We start from the raw sequence: 19,653 nt of genomic DNA, 5'->3' as shown, positions 1-19,653 counted from the left end.
AAAAAAATAAACTCTCTGGCCTCAGCTTTCCTATTACGAAAGAGAGGAAGGTAACTTATTCATCATTCTATTAAACAAGAATTGGTCCACTACCTACAATGTGGGCTACACTGGGCTTTATAAAGGATACAAAGGGTGTGGGATGGACTCACCTGTCTGCTCCATGGAAAGGAGGCACTCTTTCCGCCCCTGAAGGCAAAAAGAGGTGGGAAACAGGCTGCTATTGATAAATTGCCCAGAGACTATTGAGAACCAATTATAAAGTACATTTTTCCCCCCTACGGTGAGTAGTCCTTTAGAAAGTGGGTCAAAGGGGAGGGGAGGAAAAGCAAACATTTAATGGGTTGATTGGAGTAAACCTGATCACATGATGTCCTTTGATGCTAAAGATGCTATTACTGTCCTTACATCCTTGGACCATTAGGTACTGTTTGTGTGTGTATTGCAGGAGTTGAGGGAATTTTTTTGTTTGTTTGTTTTTATATTGGAGTATAGTTGATTTATAATGTTGTGTTAGTTTCAGGTGTACAGCAAAGTGAATCAGTTATACATATACATATATCCACTCTTTTTTTTTCGTTTTAGATTATTTTCCCATATAGGCCATTACAGAGTATTGAGTAGAATTCCCTGTGCTATACAGCAGGTTCTTATTAGTCATCTATTTTATATATAGTAGTATGTATATGTCAGTCCCAATCTCCCAATTTATCCCTCACCACCCCTACCCGCCTTCCTCTGGTAACCATAAGTTTGTTTTCTACATCCGTGACTCTACTTCTGTTTTGTAAATAAGTTGAGGGGATTTTTAAAAATTTATTATATTTTTACTTTTGGTTGCGTTGGGTCTTTGTTGCAGTGCGCGGGCTTCTCATTGTGATGGCTTCTCTTGTTGTGGCGCACGGGTTTAGGTGCTCCGCGGCATGTGGGATCTTCCCAGACCAGGGCTCGAACCCGTGGTCCCCTGCATTGGCAGGCAGATTCTTAACCACTGCGCCACCAGGGAAGTCCAAGGGGACATTTAACACCACATCATCCTCGCTCTCCCAGACTTTGCTTTTCTTCATCTCAGTTTCCCTACAGCCCTCACTTTCCAGAGTTAAGAGGCTCAAATGTTTCAGCAATAATGCCAGGACAGCCTTAGCATCTGTGGAAAGAAATGAAGACCATCCGAAAGAGAACAAACAAAGATTATTTATTCCCAACTTGCCATAACCAGGGAATCAGCCACCATCCCTTGCCTTTGGCAGAGACTCCAAGTCAAGCAGGGCTGTGGGACAGCTTTATAGTGGGAAAAAGAGAAGGCTTCAGGCATACCCTGACTGAGGTTGTTTGCATGGGGAAGCTGGAGGTGGGCTAAGCAGAAGCAGGGTGTCCTATGTGATTGGTTAGGGAGCTTGTTTGGCTTTCTTTCATCGATCCTAAATTGGAAGGGAGGGAATAAGGAAGCTGGCAGTTATTGACCAAATCCTGATGGTTTGGGGTTGATTGATGCAGGGATTGTGGTTTGGCTTCGGGCTGGTAGCTGCAAAGCTTGTAGGTCAGAGTTCTATTGTCGAATATAGTCTGGCCATTGTTCGTTTGTATATCTAGTCTCTCATATCCCTTGTCATCCGTCTACTGGCAAGGTTAGGTGGAACTGATGGGGTCTGGATTAAATGGCAGAAATTCAGAGAGAGGTCTTTCAGAGGAACTAGCTGGGTTCTTCTTCTTTCCACGTTCTTCTTCTTTCTTCAGCGTGAAGGTGGTGCTGTCTTGGACACCATAGCTCCTCAAACTCCACCCATCCTGCAGGACTTGGCCTTGGAACTCTAGCTGTTGCTCCTTTCTGAGCAGCCCCTCCTTGAATTCAATCTGCAGCTTCAGGTTCAGGACAAGGCTATCAGGGCAAATGGCATAGGCGTGGCTCCCACCACTGGGATTCTTCACAAAGACCTGGATCTCAGGGGAGATGGTCTGCAGCAGACAGATGCGAGTGTTGGAGAAAACCCCGTAATCAGCCAAGGAGTACTGGCTACTGAGTAGCTGTCGCTCCCCACCGGGCTCCTGGAAGGACAGACGCTGTAGGGCTGTGGAGCCCAGGTTCCCCTGGATCTTCCCTTTAACCTTCTTTATGGAGTCATAAGGGTTCACCGTGATGATGAAATCCGAGAAGCCCCACTGCTCCACTGTCACTTGGATGTCTCGTGCCCCCTGGAAGGGAGAGGATAAAGAGGGGTTAAGTCCACATCCCTCTGTCTGAGTACAAAAGTGCCCTTTACCTGCCCTCATCTTTACAACGACAGCAGCAGCTGCAAATATTTAGGGGGTGCCAATCACCTTCCAGGCCCTGTGCTGGGCTCCGTTCATACTCTTCTTAATGTATTTTATTCTCACAGCCCTATGAGGTTGGTTCTGCTATTAGCCCATTTTACAGATGAGGAAGCTGTGGCTGAGCAGGGTTACGCCATTTATTGACCATCACAAAAGTAGTGAGGAGCAGAGCAGGTATTTGTTTGTTTGTTTTTCTTCCACATCTTTATTGGAGTATAATTGCTTTACAATGTTGTGTTAGTTTCCGCTGTACAACAAAGTGAATCAGCTATATGTATACATATATCCCCATATCCCCTTCCTCTTGAACCTCTCTCCCACTCTCCCTATCCCACCCTCTAGGTTGTCACAAAGCATCGAGTTGATCTCCCTTTGCTATGCAGCAGCTTCCCACTAGCCATCCATTTTACATTTGGTAGTGTATATATGTCAGTGCTACTCTCTCGCTTCATCCCAGCTTCCGCTTCCCCACCCCCTATGTCCTCAAGTCCGTTTTCTATGTCTGCGTCTTTATTCCTGCCCTGCCACTAGGTTCATCAGTAATGCTTTTTCATATTCCATATATATGCGTTCTCTTTCTGACTTACTTCACTCTGTATGACGGACTCTAGGGCCATCCACCTCACTACAAATAACTCAATTTCGTTCCTTTTTATGGCTGAGTAATATTCCACTGTATATATGTGACACATCTTCTTTATGCATTCATCTGTTGGTGGACATTTAGGTTGCTTCCATGTCCTGGCTATTGTAAATAGTGCTGCAATGAACATTGTAGTACATGTATCTTTTTGAATTATGGTTTTCTCAGGGCATATGCCCAGTAGTGGGATTGCTGGGTCATATGGTAGTTCTATTTTTAGTTTTTTAAGGAACCTCCATACAGTTCTCCATAGTGGCTGTATCAATTTACATTCCCACCGACAGTGCAGGAGGCTTCCCTTTTCTCCACACCCTCTCCAGCATCTATTGTTTCTAGATTTTTTGATGATGGCCATTCTAACTGGCGTGAGATGATACCTCATTGTGGTTTTGATTTGCATTTCTCTAATGATTAGTGATGTTGAGCATCTTTTCATGTATTTGTTGGCCATCTGTATGTCTTCTTTGGAGAAATGTCTATTTAGGTCTTCTGCCCACAAGAGCGGGTATTTGAACTGAGGTCAGCCAGACTCCAAAGTCTGTTCTTCACCACTGGAGGCCACACTCAAGGGCCTGAGAGCCCCAGATGTCTGAAGAGCAACATCTGGAAGGTGCTGGGGGAGGGGAATGGTGGGCAGACCTCTAGCTGATCCTTTTAAGAAGGAATATAGGCCCAGCATTGCCAAGTCTTCTGATTTGTCAAGATAAAAATCTTTTCATGATGGTTTTTATATTCAGGAAAAATCCAAAGGCATATACTTTTTAGCCCATCTGTGGGCCTCATATGGCTGGTGGGCCCCCAGTTTGTAATCTCTGCTCCTTATTAGGGAGCCTCTGATTCTGCTTCTGCCTTCTGCTCTAAGCACCTCAGTCTTTTGAACACAACTTTAGTCCTTTGCCCCTCATCCCCTACCTGACCCTCTACCTGGATGGAGTACTCTTTGTTCTGAGTGTCTACATCCCTCCTTGGCTTTTAGGGCCCACCTCAAGCCTTAATTTCTTCAAGAAATCTTCCTTGGTGACTTATGATGATGACATTTATTTTCCGATTCCACAGCCCCACAAAGACCTGGGTGTGAATTCTGGCTCTGCTGCTTCTTAGCAGTGTGACCTTGGTTAATTCACTTTACCTCTCTGAGCCTCAATCTCCTCATCTGTAAAATGGGGATAATAATGATAAGATAATAATACTACTTGACCTTTCTACTTTACAGACTTGTCCCTGAACAAGTGCTATGCAAATCGTAAAGCACAATGTGAATAAAATAGATTATTATGTTCTTTACCTGTACTGTGGGTTTGACATCACATTATAATATTATATGGCATTTTTTTGTTTTCTGAGTATCTTCTCTGGTAATTCTATTTAGGAGTTTTGTGCAAGTTTGCTTCCATCTGGCAAGTTTCTTAAGGGTTGTGGCCATGTCTTATTTCTGAACCATTGTTGCCCCTTTCGTCACCCCCCATCAACCCCAAGCCTGGTGCTAACACAAAACAGCTGATTGAATTGACTTGCCTGGGCTCAGCTTATGCAGAGAATGATTGAGAGCAAAGAATCCCAGTGATTCTTTGGTAGGTTATGGGAAGAAGAAAAAACAGGAAAACAAGAATTTGAAGATAAGGAATCTGAAGCTCAGACAGTTGAATAATTTCCCCAAGTTCACAGAGCTGGTAGGTGGTGCAGCCAGGCCTCAAACTGACACTAAAGTCCTCTTGGCTCCATTGACACAGAAGTAAATACTATGCAGTTATCTCATTCTGAGCTTCAAGCCCCTGGCAGCCCAGAGAGGAGCCATTACCTTCACGTTCCATCTGGGGACTGGGTTCTCGTTGTCGTCATAGCAACAGTCCTGTTTCAGGCACTGGCAGGCCCTCTGAGCGACTATGTCCCATCTGTAGCCTTTTGCCACATTATGGGTGGGGTCAGCCGGATCCAGGATGATAGGTCTGCAACACAGAGAGAAGGCGCCCAGGTTCTTTCTGGTTTGGAGGCCCGCAAGCCAGAAAGAAACCTTCTTGGCAATCATCTGAGCATCTGCTATGTCCAGAGCCCAGGACTATCAGTCTAGGAGGGCCCAAAAACATTGCCGGAGAGTAACAGAATGGAGAGGATTCTTTTTCCAAGAATTCCTCTTGGGGAGAGTACTTTAGGTGTTTGCAAGGAATTTTTGAGGTGTATGGAGGGTGAGAACCCCAAAGGCATGCTGGAACAGTAACAGCGGCCCACTCAGGCAGGTGGGCCTCAAGTTCAGAGCTTTCATTTTGCTGAACAGGCTACGTAAGTGAGTTCAAGGCTAGAGCTGCTGAATTGCTTTGGATGACAGTAACACCACCACCACTATTTACTGATGTTTATTGAGGCACGGGCTCAAACCCTATGTGAATTAACCTATTTTAATCCCTACAACAATTCTATAAGGTAGGGACTATGATGATGATGATGGTGATGATGATGATTTTCCCCCATTTTACAGATGAGGAAACTGAGGCACAGACCTCCCTAGGTTCTCCCAACCTGAAGGTGAGGTTCTTACCCATGTCCTCTGCCTCAACAGAGGAGAGGCTGGGCTGTCTCCAAGCATCTCTCCTCTAGGTAAATGTTGAATAAATACTTTAAAGAATATTGGCTTGAAGGGGGTCTAATAGCCTATTTGGGTTGCTTGGGGTGACCACATGTGTTGGATGGCAAGCCCATGATCAAGACCCGGCCCTTGTACTCCAGGAGCTTTTGACTTAGATGGGAGCTGAGATTTGATCTAAGTGACAGAATGTGATAGCAGGCTACTGACATGAACTAGACACCTTAGGCTCCATGCTCTCAACTCCCAACATCCCTGGCTCACTGAATGGTCCTGCCTCATTTAGAGTCATAACACGCTGTCCTATGGGATGGGGTCACCTGACCCAAAGTGACACACCAGGTGACCTGATATGCAGGGCCTGTGCCCAGCGAACTTACTGGTTCCCTCTGGAGTTTGGACCAGGAATGATGGAGGTTCCTCATCAACTAGGAGTAAGAGGGGAGCCGAACAGGTGTGGAGAGAGAAGCAGTGAGAGGAAAGGGAGCACGTGGGCAATGAGAGTGAGCAACAGAGAGAGGGGGAGTCTATAGATTTGCCTCAGGTCCCAGTGGTTTTCCAAGGTCAATTTTCTGGTCATCCTTACAATAAATCCTCTTTTCATTAGGAAGCCGGGATTTTCTCCCTTGTAAAAAAAGACCCAACACTCACATAAGGGAATAATAAACAATCTTGCGATATTGCTTGCATTGACCTAAAACTTCTAATGTAAAGAGTTGTCCCAGGTTGGGTTCCCCCAGAAGCAGATCCTAAGATCAGGATTTGAGTGCAAGTCATTTATTTGGAAGGAGATACCAGGAAGCACCAATAAGAGAGTGAGAAAGTGAGACAGGGAAGGGAAGGATGCCAATAAAGGGTATGTGTCAAGGTGATTACCACTGTGAGCAACTGGGGGTTAGTCCCCCAGGGTGGACTCTGGGAAGTAGTATAGAACATGTGTCCCAAAGAGAGTCCCTCCATCTGAGATGGGAGGGAGCTGGGGTATTTATACACCAACTTCCATCAGTCACTGGGGGAAGCTGAAAACCCACAGGCAAAGGGACGCAGGTGCTGACAGCTGGAGGTTGAACCAGCCTTCCTGGAAACGGTAAAGGCCCAGGGGATATGAATGGGTACAGGCAGCATGTGCTACAACATTTGTCTGGCATCTACCATAGGCTAGATACTGTAGGCCCTTTACAAATATTTTGTCTGACTCTCCCAACAGTCCTGCATGTTGGTGCCAATTACTCCTGTTTTACAGATGAGGAACGGAGGCTCACAGAGATGAGAAAATGGTGGAGCTGGGCTCACACTTGGGTCTCCACGTTTCTTTCCAGTTTCCTGTGCTGTCACTAAAAAGCTAAGGTAGCTTAGCTTTTCTGAAATGTTTTTCTGAAATGGTCTTCTGAGGGCAAGAGGGCTAAGGTAGGGTGGGGTGGTGGCTCGAGGAACAAGGAAAAGGCTTATAGCCCCTAAGGTCCTTGCAATTTTGAAAGGCAATCAACTTGAGATGTCAAGTGTGTCAGGGTGAGGTATCAGCTTTCCTACTTAATGAAGCCCACCCAGAAAACTCGATACCACCTTTCCCTTAATTCTCTTTCTTTTCTCTTTGAGATGTGGTTGGCATGCAGTGATCTAGTACCTCTCTTTTCTGAGCTGTTTTCTGACAAAGTCCTCAATGATTGGGTTCTGGAACGTGTAGTATTTGGTCCAGTAGATACAGAGGAACTGATACTGCTGGAGCAGGCTCATCACGGTAGCCAGGCCTCTGTCCAACCGGAAACATTCCTTCTCCTGAGTACCCACTTCCCAGGCGTAGACGGTCAGTAGCTCAAGGGCATAGAGAGGGGGTAGCTCGGCCCGAAGGCACCAGGCTTTCACGCACTGTTGAAAGACATGGGAAGAGAGAGCGAGACCCCAAGATTCCTTATAAGGATGACATTGGACCAGAAACTAGAAAAATCCAAGTTCTGGTCCCAGCTCTGCTACCTACTGGCTGCGTAGTCATGGCCAAGTCACTTTCCCTCTCTGACCCTAAATGGGTTTCTCCATTTTAGAATTAAGCAGCTAGGTTAGTCCAGTTGGTTTCAAACTGTGCTTGACATAACTCCCGGAAATGGAATGATAAAGGGGTGTCCCAAGGAGTGAGCAGGTTGGGCTCTGTCACCAGCACCCCAGCCTAAGCAGCTCCATTTTAATCTATTTGGGCCTCTGAAAGATTTCTTTTAAAGAAAAGTCTTCTTAGCTAAAGAGAAAAAAAAAAAGTATGAGTGTGTTGGGGGACTATAGGACTAGGTAATAGCTGAGAATCCATGGTGAACATTGGGGTTGCCTCTCTAACAGGCGTTTCTTCCTTCCCCATTGTATAGTAGCCATGCTGTTTGGACGGGATTGACCCAATCCTCCTGTCCAGGGTTGGCCCTGACTGGACAGGGTCACCAGTATAAACCTATTCCCCTTGCCAAGTGATTGGTTCAAGAGAAGCTTTGTAATCTAAGTTGGCCTAATTTGAGTCAAGCTTAGTTCTTTTGTTCAGTGGTTGAAAGAAGAGAAGTCCTCTCTTGTATGTGGATGTGAGGGCAGGAACAGATGTGGCCATTTTGCCACCATGAGGGAAGTCAGCCTGAGGACCAAGGTGACATATAGAATTGAGAGACGCTGAGAGTATTATAGAGAAACTGAGCTGGAGCACTCATCAAACAGTGCCTGAAGCCTCCTCTCCACTGCTGTGGGTTTTCACACATGAGCTGATAATTCTCTTTATTGGTTAAGCCAGTTTGAGTTGGTTTTTCTGTTTTTCTGTTACTTGCAAAAGGAAGCATCTTAACGGATACCAGTCACCTCCTGTCTAAAGAACCTCTCTAACATTGAGCTAGGAAATGAAAATTTCTGTCAAACATCCAGCTATTTGGTTTGTGGAAGCAAAATTGTCATCTTGTCCTGTGGCCATTATAAATAAGTTTTATATCACACCCCTCAAAGGGACAAAAACCCACTTTGACCTTGAAACAAACAGAAACGAGGCCATCTGGTCTAGTTCTAGTCCCCAAAATAAATGAAACCTGTGCCTTTCCTGTAAGTTATTGACTCACTAACAAAAACAACTTTATCCTTGACTTTAAAATTTTTTTATTGATTTCAAACTTATTCATAAATTAATGAATTTGTTTTTGTAACATTTTGTGAATTCACATCTCACAAAGCTGTAAATCTTAACTAATAAAATTATAATTTTGTTAAGAAGGTAAACTCATGACAAGACAATTTATTTTCTCCAATACTAGTGAAATTTTACTAGCTAGATTCTTAAATTTACATGACAAAGAAAATGCAGAATGCCTGTAATCATAAGATGTAAGCCTTAGGAAAAATGAGCCGTTCATTTCTTTTAGGACCTTTGATAGACTATTTAATGGTACATAAAAAAAAAAAAAAAGAGCAAACCAGAAGAAAAGATTTATGTTCCCTTCCAGTGCTGATTTATGTTAGTGATGCTCTGATTTCTTCATATTTTGGATTTCTCTGACTTTTGCGAAGTTGCAATACTTCATGACCTTTCTAGATCTGATAAGCACGTGAGAAATTTGCTATTTTTCCACCACCAACAGAGATGAACTGTAAACCTAGTAATCTTGGTAATCGTTTTTTCTTTAAACACCTATTATATATTTTTTATTGGATTAAGCCTTTCCTTCTGCAGTCTGATTCCCTTGCAACTTCTCTGCAAGTTCTTATTTAATAAATGACTTTTTACCTCTTGTTTCTGTTTGCAGCTGGAGGTTCCACTGAGACTGTTCCAAAGCTGAGTAAACTGTGTTGCCTGAGAAACGCGCCCCATGGGCTGTTTACACTCAGATGTGCCCCTTTTTTCAACTCTGAGGGTGAATCTTGTAGTACAATAGTTTTTACTCTTCTGATGTTTCTCTCCTCCCTCCCCACCTCTACTCTGTTTTTATTTCTGATTCTAGATTGTCTGATTCTTGGACAAGTCTGATTCTGGTTCTTGTACGTATTTGTATGGGGCCACTTATGTCCCCACTGATGACTACAATCTGTAACTCTGCTTTTATGGTTTGACCATCTGGTGGTCTCTATCGGGAGACAGATGATAGGAATTTATTCTCTGCTGGGTGGCAGTCGATGAGAATTTGATTGTATTTTGTGTTTCTCTCTCTCTCTCGCTCTCGTTTGGTCTGTTTGTCTTGAGAATTCAGATATCTCCTGGGAGCCCTGTTATTGTTGTCTTCTATGCCATTATGAATTTAAATCACTCAAAAATTGGGGGGTAGGGGTGTGGTGTGTGCACGCACACACATGTGATTCCTGGAAAACCGCCCTGTAAAATTAGGAGCTGATGGACTGTTAGATTTTATGCTGTGTTTATTTTGGACACATAATTAAAATAGTAAAATCACAGCTGCCAATTCTTTTTGTTTTTATGTATGTAAATGAAAAAAAAAGGATTTCATAAAAGAATGGTCTGATTACAATATAATCTATCTGCCAGCAAATCTCTTCCTCCCAACTCCACTACGGGAAGTTTATGAAGTGTAATAAATTCGTGGATAAAGACTCACGGCCACCAAAGGGACTGAGTCAGAATTTCACCAGAATCTTTTATTTCAGAAGCAGGCAACTTCATAAGAGCAGATTGCTTAACAAAATGAGAATTAATTACTCAGGTTAATGTTCTATTGATGACTATGTGAGAGAGAAAAAAAAAAAAACCCTTTCTTTCTTACTCTCCTACCCTCAATATACGGAAATACATGCGCAAACTAAGATACATTCTGTAAATGATATATTATTCCAACTGACACCTCAGAATTAAAAAAAATCCCTATAAAAATTCCTACTATAGATTATGAACTAACAAATCCTCAGGAAAACAAAAATAATTATTCTGTAAAATAATAGCATATGTAAATTGGCCTTGTTTATAAAACTATTCAGAATGATGGCTTAATATTCACAAAGTGTCTTTATTAAGTTCCTTTTCAGGAATATGTAGTGTTTACATACGTTCAAAAAATCTGTCCTCCTTCCTACCAGGATAGAATTAGATAAATCAAGAATAAATTGGGACTTTCCTGGTGGCCCAGTGGTTAAGAATCCGCCTGCCAATGCAGGGGACACGCATTGGAGCCCTGGTCCAGGGAGATCCCACATGCCGCATAGCAACTAAGCCTGTGCGCCACAACTACTGAGCCTGCGCCCTGGAGCCTGCGAGCCACAACTACTGAAACCCACGCTCCTAGAGCCCGTGCTCCGCAATAAGAGAAGCAACCGCAATGAGAAGCCCACGCACCGCAATGAAGAGTAGCCCCCGTTCGCCGCAACTAGAGAAAGCCTGGGCGCAGCAACGAAGACCCAACACAGCCAAAAATAAATAAATAAATAAATAATAATACTGAATCAAAAAACTGTTTCAAAAAACCATATGCAGACAAATTCTTGTCTTAGAGGCAGAGACTTTTGGGGTTTTTTTGTTTGCTTTTTTGTTTGTTTTTGGCCACGCGGGGATCTTGTTTCCCTGACCAGGAATCAAACCTGTGCCTCCTGCAGTGGAAGCATGGAGTCTTAACCACTGGACTGCCAGGGAAGTCCCTTAGTGGCAGAGACTTGAACAAAGAAAGGGCTATAGAAGTAAAGCTGATATGTTGTTCTGTGGACGTTACAATAAATGTGCAAGTCATATACAGGAAGAAAACACTTTGTACACTTAGACAGGCAGACAAACAAAGCAAACAGATCATTTTGTTGAGTTCTAGCTCTCCAAATCCACAAAACCTTGGATCAATTCCTCTTAAGTGCCTGACTGACCAAAAAAACCAATTTCATTCTTGGCTTCTGTGATGCTAACATCTGAAGATACATCACAACCTCGGTAGAAGTGATAATCATGTAAGAAAATGACTGCTTTCCCACCATAAACATACTAACTATAAACTAACTTTGGTAATATTCTGATTTTTATCTTTAAATACTTTTTTTTCTTTTTGGACTGGACCGGTCTTTCTAAAATCTGACCCTTACCATTTTTTTAAAAATAAGAAAGCATCTTTTTTCTTTCTTTCTCATTTTTTGCTTGTCTCTGAGTCTTCCTTTCATAAGTTCAGATGACATGTTCATCTGGGTATTTTGAAATATACCTGGTACCATGCAGACATCATATGTGAAATCTAAAAAGTAGCTGCTGTGGATGTATTCACTCAGTAATGATCATGATACTCAGGAACTCAATCATTTGGAGGGGGAATTGGTGCAGTGTGGAATTAAACGAATTTTTCCTCTTGTTAGTCCTTAATCAGCTGAGATTAATGTCCAGAGAGCCCAGAGAAGTTGACCTTAGCCAGCACTGGACTGTAGCTGGACCATTACAAGCACTCGTTCTTTGAAATACAGTACGTTCCTTATTTCTCTCCTTCCTCCTGTGTTTCTTTCTCCTCCCCCTCCTCTCCTTCCTCCTTCTTCATCTGCATCTTCTGCCAGGTTTACATTTTAAAAGATGAGCCTTCCCTCCCACCCAACCTTCATTGCTTCTGGGTGCAGTTTCCCGAGATAACAGATATGGTTCCTGCCTTTTTCTTCCCCTCCCTCCTCCATCTTCCGCTCCTGCCCCCAGCCTGGCAGCCTCCTCACCTCCAGGTACCAGTGTTTTACCAGCCGCAAGAGGCTCTTCAGCTGGGCTGGCCGGTGTTTCACGAAGTTTCTCTGCAGCTCGCTGAAGGATGGGGAGAAATGTCCAGGGGAACCGCAGGCCTTAATCAGACTCACATAGACCCCTGGGGAGGGATGAGGGTTGGGAACAGAAGGCCCTGAGGAGAGAGGAGGCAAAGGGGAGAGAGTGAGGGCTCAGGAAGCCCCAGGTTGCTGACTAGTCCATGGGGGAGAGACTGGTAATTATTGGAGTATCTCTCCAGGGAAACCTGGGACCACATAGCTTAAGAGACTAACAGTTTGCCTTCTTGATTGTCCTTCTGGAGAATCAAAAGTGAGTTTTCCAGAAACAGACTCACAGGCACAGAGAACAGACTTGTGATTACCAAAGGGGGAGGGTGGGTGGGGGAGGGATGGATTGGGAGTTTGGGATTAGCAGATGCAAACTATTATACATAGGATGGAGAAACAACAAGGTTCTACTGTACAGCCCAGGGAACTAGATTCAATATGCTGTGATAAAACATAATGGTGTATATATGGATAACTGACTCACTTTGCTGTACAGCAGAAATTAAGACAACATTGTAAATCAACTAGACTTCAATAAAATACATTTTTTTTAAAAGTGGGTTTTCTATTCCTCAGGCTACTCAAGGACTATTGTCCTCTCTTGATGTGCCCAACACCCTCAGTTTCCCTTAATGTCTGTTTTGGATCTCTCAGCGATTTATATGAAGCTTCCATCACTGTAGGGAAGGACCAGTTCCATATAAGAAAGCTGGGCTCAGAGAGCACGTTTGCCGAAGGGTGGGGCGTACATCACTACCACTAATGTCTCCCACTGTCTCTTTCTGGCTCAGATGGGATCCCAATTGTGACACTTTCTCCATGGAGCAACTCCCAGCAGCCACTCTAGTTAAGAGGAGCTGGTGCACCAGGTGAAAGCTGTATCATCTGGGTTTGTAGCTGATACCGTTACTACTGCCATCGGTGCTCCCGGGAAGCAGCCCTCAGCCAATGGCCGATGGGAAGCTCGTGGATGAAACACTCAACAACCCACTTGGGAGGCGTGCTCTGCACTTCTACCGGAGCTCTGCAGGGGCACAAGCCCAGCTGCTCACCGTGGTGACTAGTTCCACGTGCACCTTGTCAGGCTCCTCCCCTTCCGTCTCGCTCCCCTGCTTCCCTACCAGCATCTCCTGGGACTGCTTATCCCCAAATCCCTGTCTCAGGGTCTGCTTCCGGGAAAGCACAGACAATGACAGGCCCCCGCCCCCGCGGTAAATGTTCCAGAAGCACCCGAGGTTGCTCTTCCTCCTTCCCCTCCAAGGCTCTCACTTCCTCTCCAACCATATATTTATCTGCGTGATTCTTTGATAAATCTGTTTCCTAAGTTGAGCCACAGGACAGCCAGAGTTGAGTCAGTCCCAGGCACTGCGGTCACCCAGCACCCAGCACAGGACGTGGGTTGAATGGGTGAATACAGGTGTCTGCACGTGGCCACGAAGGAGAGGTGAGGAAGCTGCGGGTCCCCCGGGAGGGCGGTCGTGTGAGTCTGGTGGGCTTCCCCTTACCCAGGACCCCGTAGGCCGGCACGACGGTGACAGTGATGGGCTCCGCAGTCTCCCAGGACTGGATGGTGAAGGCGACAGCAGAGGGGACTCCCGGGACCAGCCTCAGGTCCTGGAGCTGGAGGCTCCGGAGGTCCTGGCAGTACCTGAGCTTTTCACATAGCAGGCTCAGAACGTCGTCGAGGCGCCTGGCCTCCTCCTGGAAGCTGTGGAAACCGCTCAGGACCATCACCAGCTCCACCTCCGAGCTGTCCCTGAGCACTGTGCCGTTCCCGAAAGAGCCCACCTGCAGAGCACAGAGTCCCGTCACCACGAGGCCACTGCCTGGACCAGGCAATCCCTGAGGCTCCTTCCACGGATGATCACCACCGCCCTGAGGGATGGGCGGGGAGTATTTCCTTTTTTAAAAATTATTTATTTATTTATTTATTTATTTTTGGCCGCATTGGGTCTTCGTTGCTGTGCGCGGGCTTTCTCTAGTTGCGGCGAGCGGGGGCTACTCTTCATTGCGGTGCGCGGGCTTCTCATTGCAGTGGCTTCTCTTGTTGCGGAGCACGGGCTCTAGGCGCACGGACTTCAGCAGTTGCGGTAGGCAGGCTCAGTAGTTGTGGCTCGCAGGCTATAGAGCGCAGGCTCAGTAGTTGTGGCGCATGGGCTTAGTTGCTCTGCGGCATGTGGGATCTTCCCGGACCAGAGATCGGAACCCGTGTCCCCTGCATTGGCAGGCGGATTCTTAACCACTGTGCCACCAGGGATGTCCGGGTGGGGAGTATTAACATCTCTTCTTTACAGGGGAGAAAGCGGGGATGTCGAGAGGCAAGCCTCTCCTCTAGGGTCACACAGTGGGCGCTTCCAACCAGGGAGCCAGACTCCACAGCACACGTTTCTTATTTACTCCACTGCCTCGCTTCTGAGACTCAGCCTTATCGGCAGAGTGATCCCCACTCCAAGGGAACAGTCATCCTCCACAGGGTGGTGGTAGGAGGATTCTGGGGGGGGGGTCTGAATAATTTCATGACATTAAAAAGGGGGGCAGGGCTTCCCTGGTGGCGCAGTGGTTGAGAGTCTGCCTGCCGATGCAGGGGACACGGGTTCGAGCCCTGGTCCGGGAAGATCCCACATGCCGCGGAGCAACCAAGCCCGTGCGCCACAACTACTGAGCCTGCGCGTCTGGAGCCTGTGCTCCACAACGAGAGGCCGCGACAGTGAGAGGCCCGCGCACCGCGATGAAGAGTGGCCCCCGCTCGCCACAACTGGAGAAAGCCCTCGCACAGAAACGAAGACCCAACACAGCCAAAAATAAATAAATAAATAAATAAATAAATTAAAAAAGGGGGGGCCACAGGGACTTCCCTGGTGGTCCAGTGGGTAAGACTCCGCCCCCCCCCCAATGTAGGGTGCCCAGGTTTGATCCCTGGTTGGGGAACTAGATCCTGCATGCATGCCGCAACTAAGAAGTCTGTATGCCAAAACTAAGATCCCGCCTGTGGCAACTCAGACCTGGCACAGCCTAAATAAATAAATAAATGAAGAAATAAATATCTAAAAAATAAAATAAAATAAAAATAAAAAGGGGGGCACAGTATTGCCTGGTGGATAAGAACCACGGGCTGGGGAATGAGGCAGCCTGATCTTGACCTCGCCTCTTGCCCCTGTTTCTCAGTTGCGTGATCCTTCTGAACGCCGTCCCTCATCTGTCACCTCAGAGTAATGATGGCACATGAGTCACTGGGTGATTGGGAGGATTCGATAAGACAGTGTGTGCCAAGGGCTTGCCGTGGTGCCTGGCACACAGGAAGTCAGCAATATATCTCTCTTCCTTCTGCTCTACTTGACTTAGATCATCTCTTCTGCTGCCTGGAGTTCAGCTTCCCCATCTGAATTGAAGGAGCCTGAGCTGGATGATTTTGAAAGGGTCTTTTTGATGTTCTGAGATCCTAAACTTGCTCTCCAGCACTGTTGCCTCTGGTATACTAAGTCCCCCAACTCTCTGGCCTTCTCTCTTTCTCACTCCAGGTCGGGAGGTGGAATTGCCAGGGATGCATCAGACCACAGGTCGGCTACCTCTGCTGGTGGGTGGAGTCAAGGAACACTGATGATGACCCAGCTGCCGCCAATTGAGCCCTCGCTGTGCCTGGCACCACTGAAAGCCCTTTATACACACAATGTCTTTTAATCCTCACCCCCATTAATTGAGGTGGGGGGACTAGTATAATTATCCCCATTGTACAGATGAGATAAGGGAGGCAGTTGGGGGTTAATCAACTTGCCATGGACTCACAGCCAGGAGTGATAGTCACAGTCAGATGAGTCAGAACACCAGGTGTGGTGCTTCTACCTCTTTCTTCCCTGTGACCCAAGTCTATGTGGCAGGCCCTGCTTCTGTGCAGGAGTCCGCCATCTTTTCTTTCCTCTTCCTTTTCCATTTTCTTTCTCCACCTGCATTCGGACTCAGCGTTTCTGCCCCATGTGAGAGTGTTGGGAATGGCACCCTGGGTGCAGATGAAGAGCACATCCCGCTGAAGGCTGTGCCTGCACTGCCCTTCCCACCTTTTCCAGTGGTAAGATACAGGCAGAGAGGAAAGAGCGTTCTAGAACAGGTTTCATGACTTGCTTCAGCCCAAACCTATTCAAACCCAAGGACAAGCATTCACTCTTGTGGACCAGCACAGCTCACCAGATTTTCAGGGGTGGGGGGAGGGTTTAAAGCCCAAATAAAGTGTTAATTTCTCATTGTTGTTGGGGGGGCACAAGCCGCCCACACAGGGTGGGCAGGTAGCTCCCTCAGCATCCAAACTCCCTCCGTGGGGAAATGAAACCCACGGGGTCATTTGGAGGAAAGGTGCAGTTTCAATACACCCATACAAAGGGAGTAGAGTCATAAGATTTATTACTTTCAAAAATAGATAACTAATGAGAACCTACTGTAGAGCACCGGGAACTCTACTCAATGCTCTGTGGTGACCTAAATGAGAAAGAAATCTAAAAAGGAGGGGGTATATGTATATGTATAACTGATTCACTTTGCTGTACAGCAGAGACTAACACAACATTGTAAAGCAGCTATACTCCAACAAAAATTAATTTAAAAAATTTAGGGCTTCCCTGGTGGCGCAGTGGTTGAGAATCTGCCTGACAATGCAGGGGACACGGGTTCGAGCCCTGGTCTGGGAAGATCCCACATGCCGCGGAGCGGCTGGGCCCGTGAGCCACAGTTACTGAGCCTGCGCGTCTGGAGCCTGCGCTCCACAACAAGAGAGGCCGCAATAGTGAGAGGCCCGCGCACCGCGATGAAGAGTGGCCCCCACTTGCCGCAGCTAGAGAAAGCCCTCGCACAGAAACGAAGACCCAACACAGTCATAAATAAATAAATAAATAAATAAAAATAAAAAAAAAAAAATTTGGTCAACAACCTTTAATTTGGTCACAACCTTTCTTTCAGCACCATTTTTAAAAAAAAGAAAAAAAAAAAAGATTTATTACTTACAGATCCCAGAAGCAAGGGGACGCAGTGAGCTGGGGGAAGGGCCGTTCTCCGCCCCAGGTCACAAGCCAGCAGGAGATAGAGCAGGGTAGCAAGCACCTAGTACTTACAAGGTGATTGGGGCAGAGGTTACTAACTTTTCACAGGCTTAACTCTAAGTGGTTATTATTTTTTAATTAAAAAAAAATTTTTTATAAACGCTCTTAGCTCTACATTTTTAAAAAATTTTATTTATTTATGTTTTTTGGCCACACAGTGTGGCATGCAGAACTTCCCTGACCAGGGATCGAACCCGTGCCTGCTGCAGTGGAAGCTCAGAGTCTTAACCACTGGACCAGCAGGGAAGCCCACTCAGTGGCTATTTTAAAAGGTTCCACTGGGAAAGGCAAAGCAGGAACCTGTGGGGATACCCTAAACCTATCTACAAGTCCAGACTCTGAACTTTTGGTGTTAGTAGGGTCACCATACTGTAAAAGGCCTAGGCAGCCACTCAGAAAAACAAAATTGTTTTCCTCAAAAGTTGTTTTTCTCATCACGCCTTTCTAGTTTTGACCCTCTTGCATTATTATCCTAGCTAGGACAGGAGGTGACATGAGGCAGCTGCAGGAAAGGCTTGGGGGAAAAAAGCTCAGCCTGGAGTGGAGTAAGATAGATCCTGGTTGAAATCCCAGCTTCACCACTAGCTGTGTGACCTTGGGCAAGTGACCTCACCTCTCTGAGCTTCCATTAAAAACATTTTCCATTATCAAAAATTTTAAACAGAAAAATAGAAAGAGAATACAATGAACACTTATACATCCATCCAGATTCAACAAGTCTAAACTCTTTGTCATATTTGCTTCAACTAAGCCACTTTAAAGTCAATTACAGACGCTAAGGACTATTGTCCCTAAATACTTTAGCATTTGTGTCCAACAAAGGAGAACATTTTCCCCCATAACCACAAAACTATTATGTCTCAAAAAAACAATTCCCTGGGACTTCCCTGGTGGTCCAGTGGTAAAGAATCCACCTTCCAATGCAGGGGACTCGGGTTCGATCCCTGGTGAGGGAACTAAGACCTCACATGCCGCAGGGCGACTAAGCCCACATGCCACAACTACTGAGCTCCCACGCCTCAACTAGAGAGCCCACGTGCCGCAAACTACAGAGCCCACACGCCCTGGATCCCACGCGCCACAACTAGAGAGAAGCCCGAGCCCGCACGCTGCAACGAAAGATCCTGCATTGCCACAACTAAGACCTGATGCAGCCAAGAAAAGAAATAAATAAAATAAATAAATATTTTTAAAAAATTCCCTTATATATATTATTTAATATTCTGGCCATATTGAAATTTCCCCAATTGTTCCCAAATTATATTTTACAGATGGTCCATTCACACCAAAATCCAATCAGAGAATTTGCATTGTATTTGGTCATTATGGATCTTAAATCACTGTTTCCATTCTGCTTATCTGTAAAATGGGAAAAGAATAGTACATACCTCACAGGGTACACAAATTAGAGATAATATATGTTAAGGGGTTAGTGTAGTGCATCCAAAAAAGTGCACTCTTATTATTAGCTTCCTTACTGGACTTGCTCTGCTCAAGGCAGCAGTGCACTGGAATGGAGTGTCTTGAGATGTCAGTAGCAGGGGCTAGGGATAATGAGGCAAGAGGTCCCAGCATCCTCAGGGATGTAGACCCACAAGCTGCATTTTGCCCAGCCCTGGTCTGGGGATGGAGGGGACCAGTCTCACCTTGACCACCTTCAGCACCCACAATTCCTGGTCCAGCCCGTGCTCCCCCTGGAAGCTCTGCTCTCTCAGGAACTGCTCCACAGTCTGCACAGTCTCCAGAACCTCTTTTTTCCACTCCTGGCTGGGATGCAGAGAGTGAGCCACGAAGGAGTTCAGCCTGGAAGCCGGGGTGACAAACAGCTCCGGGGGCACTGCCATCTCTGTCTTGAGAGTACCACTGGTGGCTAGATATATACACACACACCAACCCAGCTCCTGGCACACACACTCTTCTGTAAGGGGACTCCTCCTCAGCTGGCCTCCAGCACCCTGTGGAATAAAGGACCAGAGTGGAGAGGAAACAAGGGGTGTCTGGTTGACCAGGGGATCCTCTTCCTGGAGGCCGTTCACTGCAGCTGGGGCACCGAGGGACACTGAGTGAAACCACCTTAACAGGCGTGGCTTTTAGTCACCCTTTCTGCTGTAGGTTTCGTTTCTCAACTTTTAGTTTCCCTTTTACAACTTGGAAACTGAAATTGGCTTGAGGATGGCCCTGGGAAAGGCAACTCCCCCAGGAGATGGGAATTGGACGGTATCCACCAATCCCATCCCCACCACCTTGTCACCTGAAACAGGTCAGTAAGAGCAGGGACTCGCTCGAGGTTGGGCTGAACAGTGGGAATTCTAGGGTCCCGC

At 46.0% G+C, this 19,653-nt stretch overlaps 1 protein-coding gene across 1 annotated transcript; it reads right to left on the bottom strand.

The window, feature by feature from the left end:
• Nucleotides 1-1,174: 1,174 nt before the first annotated feature.
• Nucleotides 1,175-19,303, bottom strand: OASL (2'-5'-oligoadenylate synthetase like). Its single transcript, XM_082417502.1, has 6 exons — nt 18,979-19,303; nt 13,754-14,036; nt 12,159-12,334; nt 7,159-7,400; nt 4,755-4,902; nt 1,175-2,193 (listed from the first exon to the last, which is right to left on the bottom strand). The coding sequence occupies exons 1-6, from the start codon at nt 19,174-19,176 to the stop codon at nt 1,630-1,632; spliced, it is 1,611 nt and encodes a 536-aa protein (XP_082273628.1). The 5' UTR covers nt 19,177-19,303; the 3' UTR covers nt 1,175-1,629.
• Nucleotides 19,304-19,653: the final 350 nt, after the last annotated feature.

Source organism: Balaenoptera physalus (assembly GCF_965194825.1).
Source record: "Balaenoptera physalus genome assembly, chromosome: 12".
In the NCBI taxonomy this organism is placed as follows: Eukaryota; Metazoa; Chordata; class Mammalia; order Artiodactyla; family Balaenopteridae; genus Balaenoptera; species Balaenoptera physalus.
This window is presented reverse-complemented; position numbering and strand designations above follow the sequence as displayed.

Excerpts from the sequence above, each read along its gene's own strand:
- OASL (XM_082417502.1), bottom strand. The coding sequence starts at position 19,176 with ATGGCAGTGCCCCCGGAGCTGTTTGTCACCCCGGCTTCCAGGCTGAAC. Across the intron at positions 14,037-18,978 it reads GGGTGCTGAAGGTGGTCAAG|GTGGGCTCTTTCGGGAACGG; the intron begins GTGAGACTGGTC and ends TGTGCTCTGCAG. Across the intron at positions 12,335-13,753 it reads GCCGGCCTACGGGGTCCTGG|GGCCTTCTGTTCCCAACCCT; the intron begins GTAAGGGGAAGC and ends CTCTCTCCTCAG.